The sequence below is a fragment of the Thermobia domestica genome, chromosome 2 (assembly GCF_964235325.1).
Source record: "Thermobia domestica chromosome 2, izTheDome1.hap1.1, whole genome shotgun sequence".
NCBI lineage: Eukaryota > Metazoa > Arthropoda > Insecta > Zygentoma > Lepismatidae > Thermobia > Thermobia domestica.
The window spans coordinates 292,688,107-292,706,342 of NC_137455.1; the positions used below are offsets into that span (position 1 = coordinate 292,688,107).

Genomic DNA, 18,236 nt, shown 5'->3' on the forward strand with positions numbered 1-18,236 from the left:
ATACGTACTGGCATGTGAATCCATGAGATGTTTTGAGTACACATGAATGAAAGATAACTTCCAAATTTTTTTCGAAAGAATTCTTCTTTGTTGAAAATATATTTATGTATTCTGCCCAGATTTGGAAATTTGAAACTTTTTGTTTGTCATTATGCAAGATTCTGCGTTCTTAAAATTCACACAAAATCAATATCACGAATGTTCGTTCGTGTAAATCCTCTGGATTACCACGAATCAACATCCGTGAATTTTCCAATAGTAATACATCGTGTATGTTGTTCGCAATAAATGAATCTTATTTCAAGTTAGCATATTCACTCGATATACTCAAGTATTTTGATAGACATTCAGTATTTTTATATTTTAATATTTTAATATTCCTATGTTTTGTCCATATCTCGTCAGTTTCTATTCAAATATTTTAGCGATTCAAGCATGAATGCTCTAAACTTAAAATAAATAAATAAAAAAAAAATAAAACAATATAGCCCTATAAACATTTTCATACATACAGGTGAAACCACACGTTTATCTTTACGTGATCGCTTTAGCCCAAAGTGTTATACATATCACAAACAAATAGTGAATATACCAAAGCTTATTTTAAAGCAAGTGTTTACAGTGAAGTGAGGAAATTTATTCTCACAGTGTTAAAAAAAAGGGGGGGGGGAAGAGGCTTTCACTTAAATGCTGTAATTGTTTTTCGTGCTCTATAACCCCAATTGCTAAGGAAACTGGATTTTACACCATCTGGAACTCTCACTACAGAAGAAAGAAGACATCTGGATATGGAGTTTTAAGGAATCACTCATGGAATTTGGAATCAGCTGATAGTCATCCATCTGGATCAACAGTGTTTCAAACTAATAAAAAATAAATAAATATATAGCCCTAGTGATTTGTAGTGAGAGACCCATACCATCTCAATTATTCACTGGGAATAGAGCTCACCGAAAACAGTGTTGCCAGTGTTTTCCCCATATTCACCCACATTCAGCGAATCAAGAGCAGTGTTGCAAACTCCATATCTTGAAAAAGAGCTAAAATTCTCCAAACTCATTTTCTACCATACATTTATCCAGGATTCTCAACACATTACTTCGCTTACTCGCAATATGTTGGTCCCTTACAGAATGCCAAGTTGTGACCGTCAGCACGGTCATAACACCGCACTTATTGGACAAACTGTATATTTTCTCCAATTTTTAATCAACATGCAAAATTATTATTTTATTCATGTGAACGGAAATGTTATTTTTTTGCTTTGTTCTAAACGCTTTCGAGATGATAAGAAATTACGTTCTTTCTTTGCATGCAGGTGTTCTCTAGACCTACTGGCGTCGTCAATAATACAAAGAAATCATTCTTTACTGAGCCAAATGCTTATCTCATTAGCAGAGTGCTTCGGAGCAGCAAACTTTTTTCTTTTCTTGAGTGAAGTTACCAACTCATGATATTGCCTACTAAGACTATTTTGTATATACTTTTCATCTAAATGATTATCAACGCTTGGAAGTCTTTTTAAATTCGAAATTGTTATAGTGCAGACCAGGTGCGACACACTGACGCTTTGTTATCTCAACTATCGTGGGAACGGTGCTCGCAGTTTGTGTGAATTGCAGGCAGAATGGTCAATCTCCACAATTGCGAATATGCATTCTATTTTGTATTGAACTATTATGTGAAAAATCCATAAGCTATAGACTGAATTCTTAAAGTTTGTCTACAACACTCATTTAATATTGCAATTTCTAGTTCTTCGTTCTCACGAAATTAAAAGACGTGTTGCCAGAACTACTGAATATACCACAACTATATTTGCATTAAGTATGAATATATAAACTTTTGTATTCCTCATACTAAATCTTAAAAGACACTGCCAACCAGAGACATGGCGATGGTACATACCCGACTGTTGACAGAAGCGAGGAGTTAGCGCTTGGTGTTAAGGGAGTGAAGTATAAAAAGCTTACGTTGGACGAACTTACCTATGTTCTAGTATGTAAATGACTACTAATAAGTATTAAGTTTTTTGTGTGATTATAGCTACAGCCTCAACAGGAAAAGTGAACAAAATGTTCCTTATATAATTTTATAAGGTGTCATTCTTGGAGCTACAAAACCTCGTTGGAAATTAGTGCTCTACGCAAATCCCCATATTCATTGTCCCTGTTTCGCAGTGAAAGCCCAACTTCGACGTAGACAGTGATTTAGTGAATGTGATAATAGGAATAACCAGAAGGGCTATATTCTCAGTGTTTTCATTTACCATATATATATATACATTTCTTTTCTCTTTCTTTTCTGATATTAAGTGTTTTATATTTCTAAAGTGCGTGCGCAGTGTCATTCGGTTAAGCATTCATGATGTATCAAGTGAAAATTTGTGTGTTATCAGTATCCTTTCTTTTACTACATATATATGTACATCCATTCAATAAATAGGAATTCATTCAAGGTAATTTTCTCTTTTTGTTTGTGTGTACTCATCAGCTTATGGAGTCATCAGCTTGCCAGTCGTATATACGCAAGTGTGTGTACAAAAGTAAAATACAATTAAACCTGAATTTCCGAACCACTGAGGCTACCTATGTCATATCATTTATTTTACTTTATCATTGCTAATTTGCGCTTGAACGGGACACGAGCTCTGAACCAGGTTGTTATCAACTGTTTCTTTAGGGACTATCCTAGGAGCCACTACCCAAGGGAGACGGTCAGTGGCGTATTTAGGGGGAGGGCTTCCGGGCTTAAGCCCCCCCCCCGAAATCTTACTTATTATAGTCAAGTATATGAAATATCTTGCAGAATTTTCACATTTTCAGGCAAAGCCCTCCCCGAAAGTTAGCAAAGCCCCTCCCGAAACAAAATCGTAAATACGCCACTGGAGACGGTAGATAACAATACTGGGAGAATACTCCCATCAACCCTTCACCTTTACTTTATGACATAAGAGTTGACATTCTGGTTCATAATTAACAAATTATTTACCAAACTATCCGTGTCATTCGGTTGATGTTGAACGCAATGTCAAATGTGTATCCACTGTTTGTACTAGAATCTTTGGTCATTCTTCTTGACATGGTGCAATACTGCAAACCAAACATTTTCAAACAGAAATACCTTCTGTACAAACAAAGTCTAATTTTGTATGAGAGAGTGTGTTGTCAGTTGCTTTAGCATGTAAGAATTTGAGAATAATTACTCTTCACTCTACACTGTGGTTGTAACTGAAAACACAACAAAAGCAAGCTAACGTTGTTATCTACAAACGAATCTGGAATGAATTACTTTTAACACATTTTAATTTGTAAGTGGATAGAGCTCCGATCTGATGTCTGCAAACTGTACCACTATACTAATTATATATCGCAGGTAACTTCATTAGTGTTCTCAGGTAAAATGGAGAGAATTCAGTGGAGAAAAAAAAAAACACTAATGAGACAGTTCCAGTAGTACCAACATAAAAGGTTGACGGAATGATAAGTAGAAAAGATCTTGTCTGCGAATCATCCCTCAAAAAAGTAAATAAATTAATTTGTTAAATGAAAACAATTAGAACTTTTAATTAAGGATGATTTTAGCCTAATTATAGTGTACAGCGAACCGAAGGTTTGGACTCAAGACTAGTATGTATATTTTTTACCAAAAAAAAACTTAGCTGCAAAATATATGTATGTAATTCTATGAAAAACACGGAAATGGGCCAAATGTCTGTTGTAAATAAATAAATGAATAAATACCTTTTGAAAATCGTGAACTTATAAACAAAATGGAATGTGTATGTCAGGGCACAAAATTTCCGGTCGCCACTGGCGACTAAAAATTTAAAGCTGGCGACCAGTGTTCAGTAGGAATGGTTTCTGCCTAAACTCACAGGACTGTGCAGTTTCTGTTTCACACGAAAATAACACACACAAATAAATAAGTAAACGTTCTGTGCACCGGACTCCAAAGTATGAATTTGATGTATTTTGTTACACCGAATCCAAATTTTGAAACCCCAGGACGATCGATCTTGTCCATTTTTTTTATGGGCGAAAAACTTCAGCGATTTTGGACAGAGAGGAAATAAGTTTTTCGTCCATAAACACGGTCAATCGTCTTGGGGTTTCGAACTTTGGATTCGGTGTAACAAAATACATCGAATCCTTACTTTGGAGTCCGATGCACAGACCTTTTGTTTATTTATTTTGTGTGTGTGTGCCTGTGTAATTATCACTCAGTGAGAGAAACACAGAATGTGAAGTCTTCACAACGAACATTGAAAGTGAAGTGAAGTCTTAAGATAGGATATTTTAACATGTATATGAATTGTCCAATTCAAAATTGATTACCCTGAACCTAATTGTCTGGTTTTGAAATTTTATGCCCTGATATATTCTCCTTGTTTGCCAAACCAGAGGCTGTGGGGGAAGGAGGGGCCTCTAGTAATTTGTATGTGATATGCTGGCGACCATCATTTTTGGATTGGCGAGTGCGTCTGACTTTGAAATTTTGCGCCCTGGTGTATGTCATTATTTTTTTAATATTTAAAATTATTTCTGAGATACAGGAAAATTAGCACATTTTGTACTGTTTTGCCACCTGCTATTTTGAATACTTGAAGATAGCGCTCTAAAAGTAGCACCAAAATGTTTCCTTCGTCAAAACCTTCCAAATAATATATATATACTGGAGCTCGTTGCTACTTAAATATTTTAATCTTTCCCTATCTAGTCCTTCGGGGTATAGAGTCAACATTTCAATATTCGTTAAAGTAGTCCCTCAAATAAAGGCAAATGGGATTTAGACTTTTTCCTTCTTTTTTTTCCCAGACGTTAAATCTTTTTTGAGATTCGAGGTTTGTCAGTACCGTTCCTCATTTCGGGTAGATGCAAAATAGTAATCTAAAAGTAACATCAAAATGTTTCTTTTGTCAAGATCTTTAAGGCTATAAATCACTCTCATTTAAAAGCTCTTTAGCTTAAACCGTCTAATTCTCTGCATGACTAGGATTATAAAAAATTTGTGTCCATAAAAATAACCTCTGAAAATAAGAAAATATAGGTTTTGGCAATTTTAGAGACCTTCAGTAGTTTATAAGTTTCAGAAAGTATATCAAACTTATGAATATTTTATTTCAAAAAATATATTTTCTATATTCTCTATATGTTTCCTATTTGCTTACCTATTTTTTTCTTTCTTTCTTTAGGACAAGGTCGCTTAGATGGCGCTTTCTGTGAATTCTCAGAAAATGAGAAAATGGATTTTATGAACCGTCTTCAGAAGGCTGGTATTGTTAACATTGAGATGGAGTCCCTATCTTTTGCAGCACTCACTCATCATGCTGGAATTAAGTCTGCAGTCATATGTGTTACACTCATGGATAGACTGAAAGGAGACCAGGTACAACATCCATTTTATTTATTATTCTTTTCTTTGCTCAAATTAATTATATTAGTTTTATTCTATGTAATGTGTGTTCTATGTCAATGAAATTTATAATTACTTCCGTAATTTCCATGTACATTTTTTTTTTTGTCCTTTATTTAATTTTCCCTAAGAAAGAAATCAATATGAGAAGGACAGTATACAGTATATATTGTACGCGATCGATGAAACTTATCCGATCTTGACCAAAATTGGGATGGTGATAGAACTTCACGAGCTTAATACAGATATGAAGTATTATTACGTGCAGTCCTTTGGTTCTTGAGTTATTGGCTATCAAAATTAGCATTCAACTTAGTGAAACCTCATTCTATGTTGTGTACTTTCAACGATACTAATCCAATCTTGACCAAATTTAGTATCGTAGTAGACCTTGTGTAGTTTACTACGTTCATGAGATATTATGGTACACAGACCATTTAATCTCTAGTTATTAGCCATCAAGTTTGTGTTTGGACTTAGGGAATTTAATTTTTTTTACTAAATCACGATCAATAAATCCCATCAGATCTTGACCAAACTTGATATAGTGGTAAAGATTGCTGAACTTTGTACATATTCGAGCATAATATGAACTATTGTGATATACAGATCTTTAGTTTCCGCTCTATTGACTAGCGAAATTGAGTTTAAAGTCAGTGAAATCAAGAAATCACTAAAAGCGATTGATGGGAATCATCCGATCGTGGCCAAATTTGGTATAATGGTATACCTTCAGGAGTTTACTATACATCTGGAATATTATGTTAGGCAGATCTGTGGTCTTGGAGTTATTTGCGATCAAAATTGGGGTTTAGACTTAGAACCAAATGCCTGCATACGATGATATTTCACACGTATATTAAGTTTGTCTACTAAAATTTCAAATTTGGCGAAGTGGAGACATTTAGTTCCCGTGTTATTAGCCACCAAATTTCGGGCTTAGATTTAACAGCCTTTTACGAGAAGCAAGTGTAGTATGTATTTATAATCAAAATTTCCTAAGAAAATCGATGAAGGACATCTTTTTCCGCTATAAAAAAATTTACTAGTTACAAAATAATTTATTGTACAGTAGACTTCCGAGTATCCGGCCTTATGTGGTGGAAGGGCAGGCCGAATAGGCTGGAGTTCTATGAACTCATTTCTTTATGAAAATTAAGCATGCTCCAAGAACAATTTACGAATATAGTACTGTACGTACTGTACAGTTATAATCAGGAACAGCGGCAAGCGAACTGTATTGAGGTTCGTTACACACTGACAAAATAATGAACAAGGAGCAGAACGCTGCTCTTTTCCTGTCATAACTTGTATTTTGCACAAGACACGTAGGAGGATCGTAGCAGACGCCCGCTTCCAATGCCTTCGCAATGTTTTGCCAATGCAACGCCTTGCCTTCCTCATTTAATTACGATGAAAGAAAACTAGGCCGGATGATACGGAGGCCGGATAGTCGCGAGCCGGATACTCGGGAGTCTACTGTATATCTTAGCCATTAGAGGAGAGGAGGACAACCAAGCTGAAGGGCAATACACAGAGGGATAGAGCCATTTAGTAATATATCTGGATTGGGGGTATTAAAGTAAGCCCAAGCCAATTCATCTTCTAGCGAACGTCTCTTTCTTCTGAAATCAGATAAAATTATGAAGCCAAAAATTTAGGAACTAGATTAAAAAAAAAAAAAAAACATAAACTTTCCTTTTTTAGCTTAATTAAATTTTCACAATCTGACTTTCATAGTGTTAACGGAACACTTTGGGAAATTTCAGTTAAGAAATCCTTTTCGGATAACTAATTTAATCAAATTCTTTAATCTGAATGTACTTTCCAATGTTGGTCCAGCATTGTGGGGAAATTTGGAAGTTACTTGAAGTAACAGATAGTTCTTGTCAGTGGCGGCCGGTGGATTGTGGTTTCGGGTGTTGCAGTACGAACGATCGGAGGCAGAAGATATAAAGAGGACTCATTGACTAATCAGCATAACTTTAGATGCAAATGCTATGTGACATGTTAAATTAAATAAAATTCTGTTTTTAAAAAATAAAAAATGCAGAACATTCAATCCGATTAATCACCTTATTTAATTAGTAAGTTCATTCTTCTCTTTGATTGAAACAAATCTGCCTAATACATGCTGGTTGAACTCTAGTATTCTTATTGTCAGGTCTTTTTCGATGGAAATCATAACCAATGGTGATAACCTTTCTTGGGACATTCAATTTCTTGAAAGTGTCAATTGTTTTTCATGTGAAAAAAAAAAAACTTTCTTCTTTTACTGACGCCATAGGTACAGTTAATATTAATTTCAGAAGCTTTGTAGATTCACTAAATATTTTTATCTAGATTATTGTGAACAATTCATTCTATCAAACTCAGTCCCTGACAGTGATCCGAATTCCTCTTCAGTGTAGACTGAAGAGAATTCGTAGCAGAGATTAATGTTAAAAAAAAATGTACATTGAACACGTTTTATTCATAATTTATCTAGGAAAATTTAAAATAAATTGTGGAAATGTATCTAGTGCATACAACATAACTGCCATAAGATATCCTGTAAATTTAAACAGTTTTTTTTTTTTCGAACACTCTCCTGAATTGCACTTTGCTTGTTTTGTCTAAACCTTAATTGTAAGTTTTTCCTCAGTTGAAAGCAGGGCAATTTTTTCTGTAAATTATTTACAGAAGTCATGGTATGCAATTCATTCAGAATTTGTAGGTTATGTACAGAATTAAAGCACACACAATAAAATTAAATCTAATAACTAATAACCAAAACAGCTTATACAAAAGAGACAGGGGCGGATCCAGGGGGACGATCGCCCCCCAGAAGATGAAACTTTCTTATTTTATATATATATAAATAAAACCCATCCCAAAGTTTGGAGCCCTTAAAAGTAGCAGTATGACAACCCACCGCCCCCCCCCCCCAGAAGTCGGTCCTGGATCCGCCTCTGAAGAGAGATACTGGTATATGAATTGCGAATGTCACATATTCATACATAGGGCTGTCAACTGGCCGGCTTTTCATTGGCATGGCCGGAAAAATTACTGTTATTTTGATTAAAGCCGGTGACGGGTACAAACTTCTCACCAGCCCCTTTATAACCGCTTTTTTTTTTTCAAATTTGTATCTAGTTCGAAGTATAGATATTGAAAAGTAGCTGTCATTCTGTAAACTCAAAACTGTTACCTTTCACCATTTATCAACGATTAATTTATTTTCTTCACCTGTTTAGAAAATTTTAGAGATATGACAGGGACTGTATCAGGGGAAATTTGAAATTTACTTTCAAGGAATTTTATACATTTATTAAGAGTGGAAAAGGACTTCTTAAAGCAATTTCCTATAGGTGAAGTAGAGACTATATGTTCAAAGAGTGAATTTCATTTTCCAAATCCAAAATTGTCACGTAAAGATTATTATACTTCTGTTCATCTGTTTCGATAATTTTAAAGAAATGGTATTTACTGGTAAATACAATAAATTGATCAATGCCGATTGATCAATTTCTGTTTCTCATTTATAGCACAATGTATCTATTAAGCTTATTAGTGAATGTTCTAACGACATACAGAATATATGTGTTAATGCACTTTTGTTGTAGTACATTTCCTTTCTATGGATAGGTTCGAGCAGAGATACTTCACGCTGAGACCTATATCATAGAGAATTTTGAGGAAGTGCCGTTTTTATTTTTATTTTACAGAGTTGGCAACCCTATACATACATCAACACACACACACACACACACACACACACACACACACACACACACACACACACACACACACACATGTGCGTAAAAGAAAAAAAATACATTCCAAATCATCCGCCTTGGTTGTTACGCAATGCACGATGAACACATACACTTCCACATGAGGGGAAACAATGTTTATCAATGTCATACGTTCTGCAAAGCAACCTTCAAACCCGCCAGATATAGGAACCACATGTTAGCTGGGAGGGGTCCAAAGTATTTGAGGAAGGTCCAATACGTCTACGTAATAACGAACCTGTCTTATACTGTACCCGAAAAGATAAGTAATTCTTAATTACTGTCACCTATATTTTTAGAAAAAAAAATGAAAGAATGATTATTTCTATAAGGAAAGAAAGAGTACATGATGAGGTGTAAAATAAAATATTTAGCCTACATCAATCATTTCTCTGTTAAACAAGTATATTTCGTTAAGAAAGTCTACAAATGTTAGTCGAGTTTCGAAATTTTTGGGAGGTCCGGACCCGGTGGACCCCCCTCGTGGCTACGCATCTGAGCATTGCTAACTAGTCCCAAATTCAATGTGGCGTTCCCCACCATACAGTTTTATCAAGAGTATAAAATATACTTATTTTATAAAAGAAATATGTATATACTAAAATACTATCGACAGAGGGGGAGATTCTGCATATTGACTTATCAATATTTGGTTCACAAATTACTGTAGAAGAAACCTTCATTATCTATATAAGCTAAAAATTAACTTCTAAATGCGGATCTACTTTCATTTTATTTCTGCTCTACTACATATTTTCTTTCTTATTTTGTAATTCTGCTATCATTTTTTTAAAATTTTCATTATATTGATTTGCTTCAGTATAAGTACCGGAATTTAAGAATATGAATGCATAAAAACAAATTCCATTTGTTAATTGCTAGTGAAATAAAATTCAGAAAGCTCATTTAGCGCGAAAAACCTTCTCATTCACTGGAAACCGTGCTGTGTTGCAGAAGCACTGCAATGAACAGACCCTTTAACTTCTGAGATAGGGGAAAGGAGACTTAACATTTGCTCCAATTCCCGCGCTGAAGGAATCTAGTCGTTGTATGCTCGCTGCAACACAATATAAATTAGAGAATCTGTGACGGATTATTTTTCGCTTTTTAAAACGGATTAACGAAACGGATAGTTACAGAACTAAAAAAAAAAAAATGTTACTTAAAGTATATATGGGAGTATTAGAAAGTATTTTTTCTGTTCTTTACTACTATTGCTAATAATATTTTTTTTTAATACTTTGGTCGTTGCGCAACGCTGCAACTTTAACATTAGCCGCCACTGGTTCTTGTGTTGAAAGCCAATGGTAGTGGCACTAGAAGTGATATGCTAACCACACATCACGTAACTGAAATGCATAACCTGGTTAGCAATACTCTTATCATTTTGGTTAGTTAGTTTAGTTCAAAAGTATCACAAGTAGTATGTGGATTCACTGTTAGGAGAAATCAAACAATAGATACTTTCTGCTACTAAACGATTTATATTTTTCTTATACAGCACATGAATTACAACAACATATTTTTAACGCCATAAAATTAATTTATCTCGATTTTCTCGAAAACTACTCATAAGAATTCACCTTTAAACATGTTATTTTGTTCATTTCAGTGTGATCTATTGGTTAATATATATCTGATCTTTGGACAATATTATAGTTAAACAAAAATTAAATTTTAAGAGGGGATATATCTTACTAACCATACTCTATATTATCGTCTTCCTGGTGTCATAATAACACTCTCTAAATATGTTTCCTCTTTCATTGTCGTCATTGTACTACTACTACTACTACTACTACTACTACTACTACTACTACTACTATCATTATTATTATTATTATTATTATTATTATTATTATTATTATTATTATTATTATTATTATTATTATTATTATTATTATTATTATTATTATTATTATTTGGCGTGGATTGCAGTCGGATTCTTAATTCCTTGAGCCATTATTATCGTAGAGTAAGTTTAATTTACAGGGGCGATTTCGTTCTTCTGGAACTTTGATCTAGCTTGCAAAACACTATTCTTCCATATATTTATTTCTTCTGAAAGATGTAAAGCACCCTCCTCTTTGTATACTTCGTAATTTGAACATTGCTATGAAGCGTTACTAACTTCAAAGTTTTGTTTAATATTCAGTAAAAGCGCTAGTAAAGTTTCTGTACGAGATTATTAGAGAATAACATCAATATATAGTTTGAAAAAGTTGAAATTTTTTGTAAGATTCGAATGCATAATATGCAAACTTGTACAACGGATTGGAATAAACCATATAAAACTTATGTTCATACAATAATTCAAAAGTCAAATAGGTGCATATAATAGACATGACATGATATGAATAGATATGAGGTGTTTATAATAGTATAATAATACAAATGAAAATAACTAGCATTACCAACATACAATAATATTAACGAAGACTCACGTAATTTTGTTTTGGTAGAATAGAAAAGCCATAAAAGTGTGATGTGTAGAACTTGGAATCGTTGTCGCTTTTATGGTATAAACTTAAAATGGAAAACAAGAAATATAAAATATCCTGGAAAGTAAAAAAAAAAAAAAAAAAAAAAAAAATCTCAATATGTTGTTTTGCATCTAAAATCATAACTATTCTGCTTTGGTCATTTTGCATCTATGGAGACACAAGTTGCGTATTGTTGCAGTAATAATGCATCACATAAATATGTGTTACTTGGAAAATGTTATTGCAAAATTTAAGATATTAGTATTTAATTTCATTAACAGACAATTGTGCTTCATTGTAATTAAATTTTAAATAGATCAAAAAATATTATATACAGTGTTATCAGTCTGTCTTAATTAAACTCTCTTGTATATTCTGTACAGTTTGAAAGAATTGACACTGGAAGCCTATTACTTTGATTTGGACTCTTAAATGTCTCTTATCGTGAAACACGAAACCAGTGTTTCTTGCATTTTTAACTACGACTGGCTGAACCTGAGTTCTGTATACAGGGCATCTTTCACATATGAGCATGAATCTTCTTGTCATTCCTCACTACATTTGTACATGCCCCTTTACAGACATAAGTGAAAGACGTCTTGATAAAAATCGACAAGAGGCACCACATAAACGGAAGATTTTTTCTATTATTTTTTCAGTATCTCGCACCGTTTGCAAGATTTGAGCCTACTTCCGGTTGGAGTTTCTAACCCATGTATGATCAGTGTTTTCTTTCTTCTTGTACAGTATGCAATAAGCAAATACATTACATACACAATTAATTGTAATGTCAGTGATGTATGGTGTTGGGCAAAACACTCCAAACAATAAAGATTCCTTAGCATGAAACAAACGCCTGAGGGATATACAACCTCAATATACAACTATATGGTGTTGGAATGTATAACTCGTAGGGTGTGATGTTTTACTTTTTAAAAATTTTAACACTTCCAGTGTACCCTAAAAAATGTAATAAAGAAATAACGACCATGTTTTTTTAAAAAATATATTCAATTAGAATTGGACAATCTGTACAAAATTTGGAATCGACCAGTGAAAACGGCACGTTTCTAGCTCTTGTGGTTCTCGAGATTTCATTGTCGAAAGGACTGGAGACAAACATATAAACCTAACATTTTACTATATAGATAGGCACATCTTAGAAAATAAATACAAGAATATATACACAAGAAAATAAATATATACAGCCTTGCTGATAAAAGAGACGCTAAACTGAAAATCAAATCAAATTACCTAATTACTCACAAGTACAAGCAAGACCCAGAAAAGGACAAAGCTGGACCACACTAAGCTATACAGATAGGATGGATCTATCTATCTACATAGATATTCCTGTAGAAAGATATAAATGTAAATGTTTCTAATTTCAGGTATTAGCTCCCAAAGAAGTATTAGACGAGTGGCAACACCGTCCACAGAAATTAGTCTCCAGATACATTAAGCGGTATCTCAGTATGAAAGGCAGAATTTCATTGGATGGCCCATGTGGATCCATGTGCGTGAAGAGTCCTCGAAGAATGAAGCTTGTCACACAGGAGTCCGAGTCATATGATTAAATTTAGACAGAAAAAAATATAATAAATGTTCACAAACATGTTAAATTTCAAGCGTATTATATTTAATAGAGTAGATGTTAAATTTACTTAAAATAAAGATTAAAATATAAAGGAACATTGTTTTGTACATAAATATATATATATATACATACATAAAGAACATATAGATATATTAAACGCAGAAGTTACTCGATTGTTATGTTTTATTGTTGAATGTGCCAATTTGTCGATTGTTTTGCATGTTGTCAGTAACTGAAAAATATTTTGTGAGTAGTTTATGTATGTACATAAATAAATGTGCGTGTAGTATGCATGTATGTTTGAGAAGCGAGAGATTATAAATGATAAAAAAAATACATGCTCATAAAACATTTTGTCTTTCTGAAGATCAGAAAGAAGTGATTTTCTTAGAAGTTAAAAGAGAAAAGGACAACAGAAGTATCCGTAATTCTTCTCGTTGAGTTATTGTTGTTTCTTAATGATTCCTAAACGCAGTAGATACTATTTCAAATCATATTTTGTAATACTGGAAAAGCATCAAGTGCGTCTTATGCTTATATGATAAGTTTTAAAATGGAATATTAAGTTCATTGTGGACCTAAATATTACTTACTTCCGAACTTGCTGGTTCAGGTTCAACATTGCAGCCACTAAAGATCCTTCTGCATAACCAGTTGACAATCGGATTATAAAAATAACAGTAATAATAATAATATTAAAAATGAAAACTGAGTAGATTCTTCTTTATATGTGTGTATACTGTATATGGATTGTATTTGTTCCCATGTACACTCCTTAGCTTCCTTTATAAAATTGTGTTGGATGTAGAAAATACTTATATCTAGTTCTTTATAATGGACATTGGTAAAAGTTTATAGGAAGCAGTTTACTAGTGCAGTCGCCTAATTCTTTAAAAGTCATGTTGAGAGATAATCTCAAACTATGAAGTGTTATCAAGATAATAATAACTGGATAAAATATTCATAAATAGTCAGCATTGTGCTGTCTCAATTATTTGCGTAATTATTCATTTATTTATGTTTTATTAGAACTCAAACTCATTATTCAAATAATTATTAATTTATTTGGATACATTTTCGAACAATTAATTTGTTAAAATATTGGATTATTGAAATTTTAATTTAATCTTGATAGATTTAAAAAGATACTGAATTTTTGTATTTCTGTTGATTAATAAGATTAAGATTTATATATATATATATATATATATATATATATATATATATATATATTCAAATATTGTGTTCCTGTACTTAGAAAGTAACAAGAATACTGCAATATTAACTTCCATTTTAAATTGAAAACAAAATGGATCCGTCTTTCCCAATTTCAGAACCTGTTGGTGCAGAAGTAATATATCTAGGTACATATAAAAGAATCAAGATTAATAAATATTGTCTAAAACATAATTTTAAAAAATATAATTCTTTACTTATATAACACAAACTACATAACTAATTTTAATTATAATATACTCTTAGACAATACATGTTGCTTTGTGAAATAAAATACCTCAATGTTTCTCCGTTTGCTTGGCTTTAACAATTAATTTTTATAAAGCTAAATTCCGGTTATTACGTTCAGATGTCTATCATCTCATTGATAGTAGCAATAATAATATATGCTTTCAACATTGCAGTAGTCTAATGATCAATATATTCTATCTGTTCATATACAGTATTTATTGGTATATTTTCTTCATGTATTACTCAGTTACAGCAATATTTCTGATATTACATTCCCTTTAAGAAATATTGTTTGTCAAAGTTACTATAAAATTAAACTGTGACAATCGATTTCAAATTGGAAGGTATGCTGTGAGTGAGTGTCCGTGAAGACCGCATGGCGCTCAATCTATTTACTGTACATACTTTTCAAACTAACTTCTGAGCAAATGTACGGTATGAGATATAAAGAAATTGATCTATTACGGAAGGCACTTTGTACTTCAATTTGTAATTTAACTTTCCAACCGTATAATAAAAATAATGATAACTTAGTAATGTGAAGATTGTGTAAAGTAGCACAATAGTTGCACTCCAACTTAATAATTGTAGGCGTGTGCTTCTTAGTTAAAACTTACACTATTTTATACAGCTTATGAATGAAATTTGAATTACTACAATGATAAAGTATTATTTGCTACAATAACGAACTGGTTTATTCATAAGACCTAACCAAAAAAGTATTATTTGCTATTTTACACTTGATAGTGTATCTTCCTCTTTTACGTCAAAACCCAATCATTATAGCAAAATATATCTATTATTTTTTTCAAACCACAAGCCAAGTATCATTGTTAAATAACGTTATTATTTAAAATATTATTTGGGCAATTTTTAACAAAATAATAATCAAATTATAGTTTATTATATGTATTGAAGTGTGAGAATTTCGTCTAAAATGCGAATATTTATGGTTTTCAGTGAAAGCACTAGAGTATGCATTCTGGCAACCCAGGTCAGCGCTGGAATGGGATGTTAAGCTTGAAATAGAGAAACGAAGAAAAATATTTCAAAAAAGAACGGAGTTTTATCAAAAAATTAGATAGGAAGATTGTAGAACCGTAGTGAAAAAGAAATAAATTTTCTTTATATAAAAAAAAATAATTTCAAGGAATGGTATCTTCAGTTATTATCAGAACAAAACTGACATATTTTAAATGACATTTCATTAACAGGCAACTTCAATCCAAAATAAATAAATAAAATTACAAATTAAATGATGAGTAAGCTGAATTATTGATTTTAAAGCGTTTGAAAGAAATCAGCCATTGTAAGAATATGCCAGTAAATACTGTACATAAGTCACCATATAATTGTTTCTTTAGCAATAAGTGACAGCAGTAATTCTTGTTATACCTTTTAATACAAAAGTAGTTCCAATATGCTAAAATCGTCCCTGATAGAAAATATGTTCAATATGCAGTTTTCTTCATTGTTTGGTTTCAGAGATTTTACCTTATACCAGAATTCATTTTTTGTGATGGAATAAAGTTGTTTTATGAATCCTTAAAAGATAGATTCAAATATAATTCTTCAGAAGATTTAGAAATAATCTGTGTCGAAACAGGTACCAACAAATAAGGTTGTTATATGAAAGACTGCAGAAATACAAAAATATAAAAATGGTCAAGTTTTCGTCGGAGATCATTATCAAATACAAAGAGGAGATAAATCAGGGGATGTATAACTGACATTTTGGTGTGTGGGTTATTTAATTGTAACTTGGACTTCCTACCTAATCTGCTCATGGACTTGCAGTGAAATACGTTAATTAATGGCCAACAATATTGTCGCGTCATGGGATCATATAACTGTAAAAGTAACTAATTATTATTTTTTTTTTCAAACGTATAAATCTTAAACGTAGAAGTCTGAAAATGTTGATAAAATGAAACCATCGGTACGATTAAATTCTTGAGTAATGGATTTAAGTTGAGGAAGCGTTATATAATTGTTCCAGAGAAGTATTGAAACTATGAATTACTTTACAAATCATCACATCTTTTAACATCAATAATGATTTCCGTCGAAATCTTGTCATTTTTGTGGTTTCTGCGCATTATTTGTATTAACATTGCTTTGAGTTAGTTATATTTTTATATAATTTTCAAGTTTTGGACAGTATAAATTTTATAGAGAAAAGTGGTTTTAGATTCTTAATTGAGAAATCACAGTGAGAGTTAGGCATAGTATTTCACATGAACCGTAAACTTTTGAACTTCCAGAAATGAGGTCAACATTAGAAGCGAGTAATTGTAATTTTGTAAGTAGCACATTAAACTTTTATTTTGATACTTATTGCCATTTTAACTATTAAACAAGTTTCCGCCCAAAACGTTTTTTTAAATGCAACTATCGTCACTTTTTTTTAAAATAAAAGAAACTGATTTAGTTGTTGACAAGAGTGATAATAAGCATGGACAAGTACCCTGTTTTCAAATAAAATATTGAACATAATTTTCGAGCTTTCTGGGAACGTATAATTTTTTAAGCTTTGTCTTTCTCTGTCAGTAAATTCTAGGAAATTATTTACTAATTATCCCTTAAAAAGGATAAATACGTGATAAATACAAGAAAAAAAACTCGATTTATTAGGAACTTTAATGCCGAAAATTGCATTGCTTATAATGATTTCGTGAAAAATACATCTATTGTAGGTACACGATTGTGCTGTAATGTAATGTTAATTAGCCTTTTTCTATAAATAACTAGCTTGTGAAATGTGCGGTTTCACAATTACTTGTTACAGGTAGATTGTTATACTTTCGGTGTGTGTATCAATATACAAATACTATATGTACATGATGTAGCTTAATAGAACTTTTTTTTTCTTGATGTAACGAACTATGTATTCGTTTCGTATCCTATTCCCAGATACTGTATTTAAACACGATAATAAAATATTCGCTTTGCTTAAAGCTCATAGTAAATGACAGTTGTACATGACACATGTTATCTATATAAAAAAAAAGTCCACAGTCACTTTCGAAAGAAGTTATAATAACATTAATCAATTTAATTGTGCTTTCTTATATTAGAACATGTGTTAGTAGTAGCGTCAGAATTATTAAACATATTATAAATCTAACGTATGACATACTATCATAATATGCACAAATTTAGTATGATTTTAAATATCGATGCCTTGTACTATTATGCTTGATGCTTCGAATTCCAGCTAAATTTTACATTAGAATTGCATTTTAAGTTATGTCTGAATATATTCTAATTTCAAAATCTATAATTGTTTTTAATTCGAAATATATATTATCAGTTGCAATTAACTTGCACATTTATAATGAAGAAATTAATTTGCAAACTGGTATCACGATTCCTTGCATGGAATACAATTTAAATATATAAAGTACTTTATACATTTCACATCTTTAGAACAGAAAGTATTTTTTAATGTTTTAAATATGACATGAAGTGAAATATGAAATATGTAATACAAATCAT

General features: G+C 31.9%; 1 protein-coding gene across 2 annotated transcripts in view; it reads left to right on the top strand.

The window, feature by feature from the left end:
* LOC145678579 (uridine phosphorylase 1) overlaps positions 1-14,426 on the top strand; it is a 233,189-nt gene extending 218,763 nt beyond the window's left edge. For both annotated transcript variants that reach the window (XM_081748893.1, XM_081748892.1), the window contains exons 6-7: positions 5,195-5,388; positions 13,066-14,426. In XM_081748893.1, coding sequence (XP_081605019.1) covers positions 5,195-5,388; positions 13,066-13,251 — 380 coding nt within the window. In that variant the 3' untranslated portion in view covers positions 13,252-14,426. The remainder of the gene's footprint in view (positions 1-5,194; positions 5,389-13,065) is intronic.
* The last annotated feature ends 3,810 nt before the right edge of the window (positions 14,427-18,236 follow it).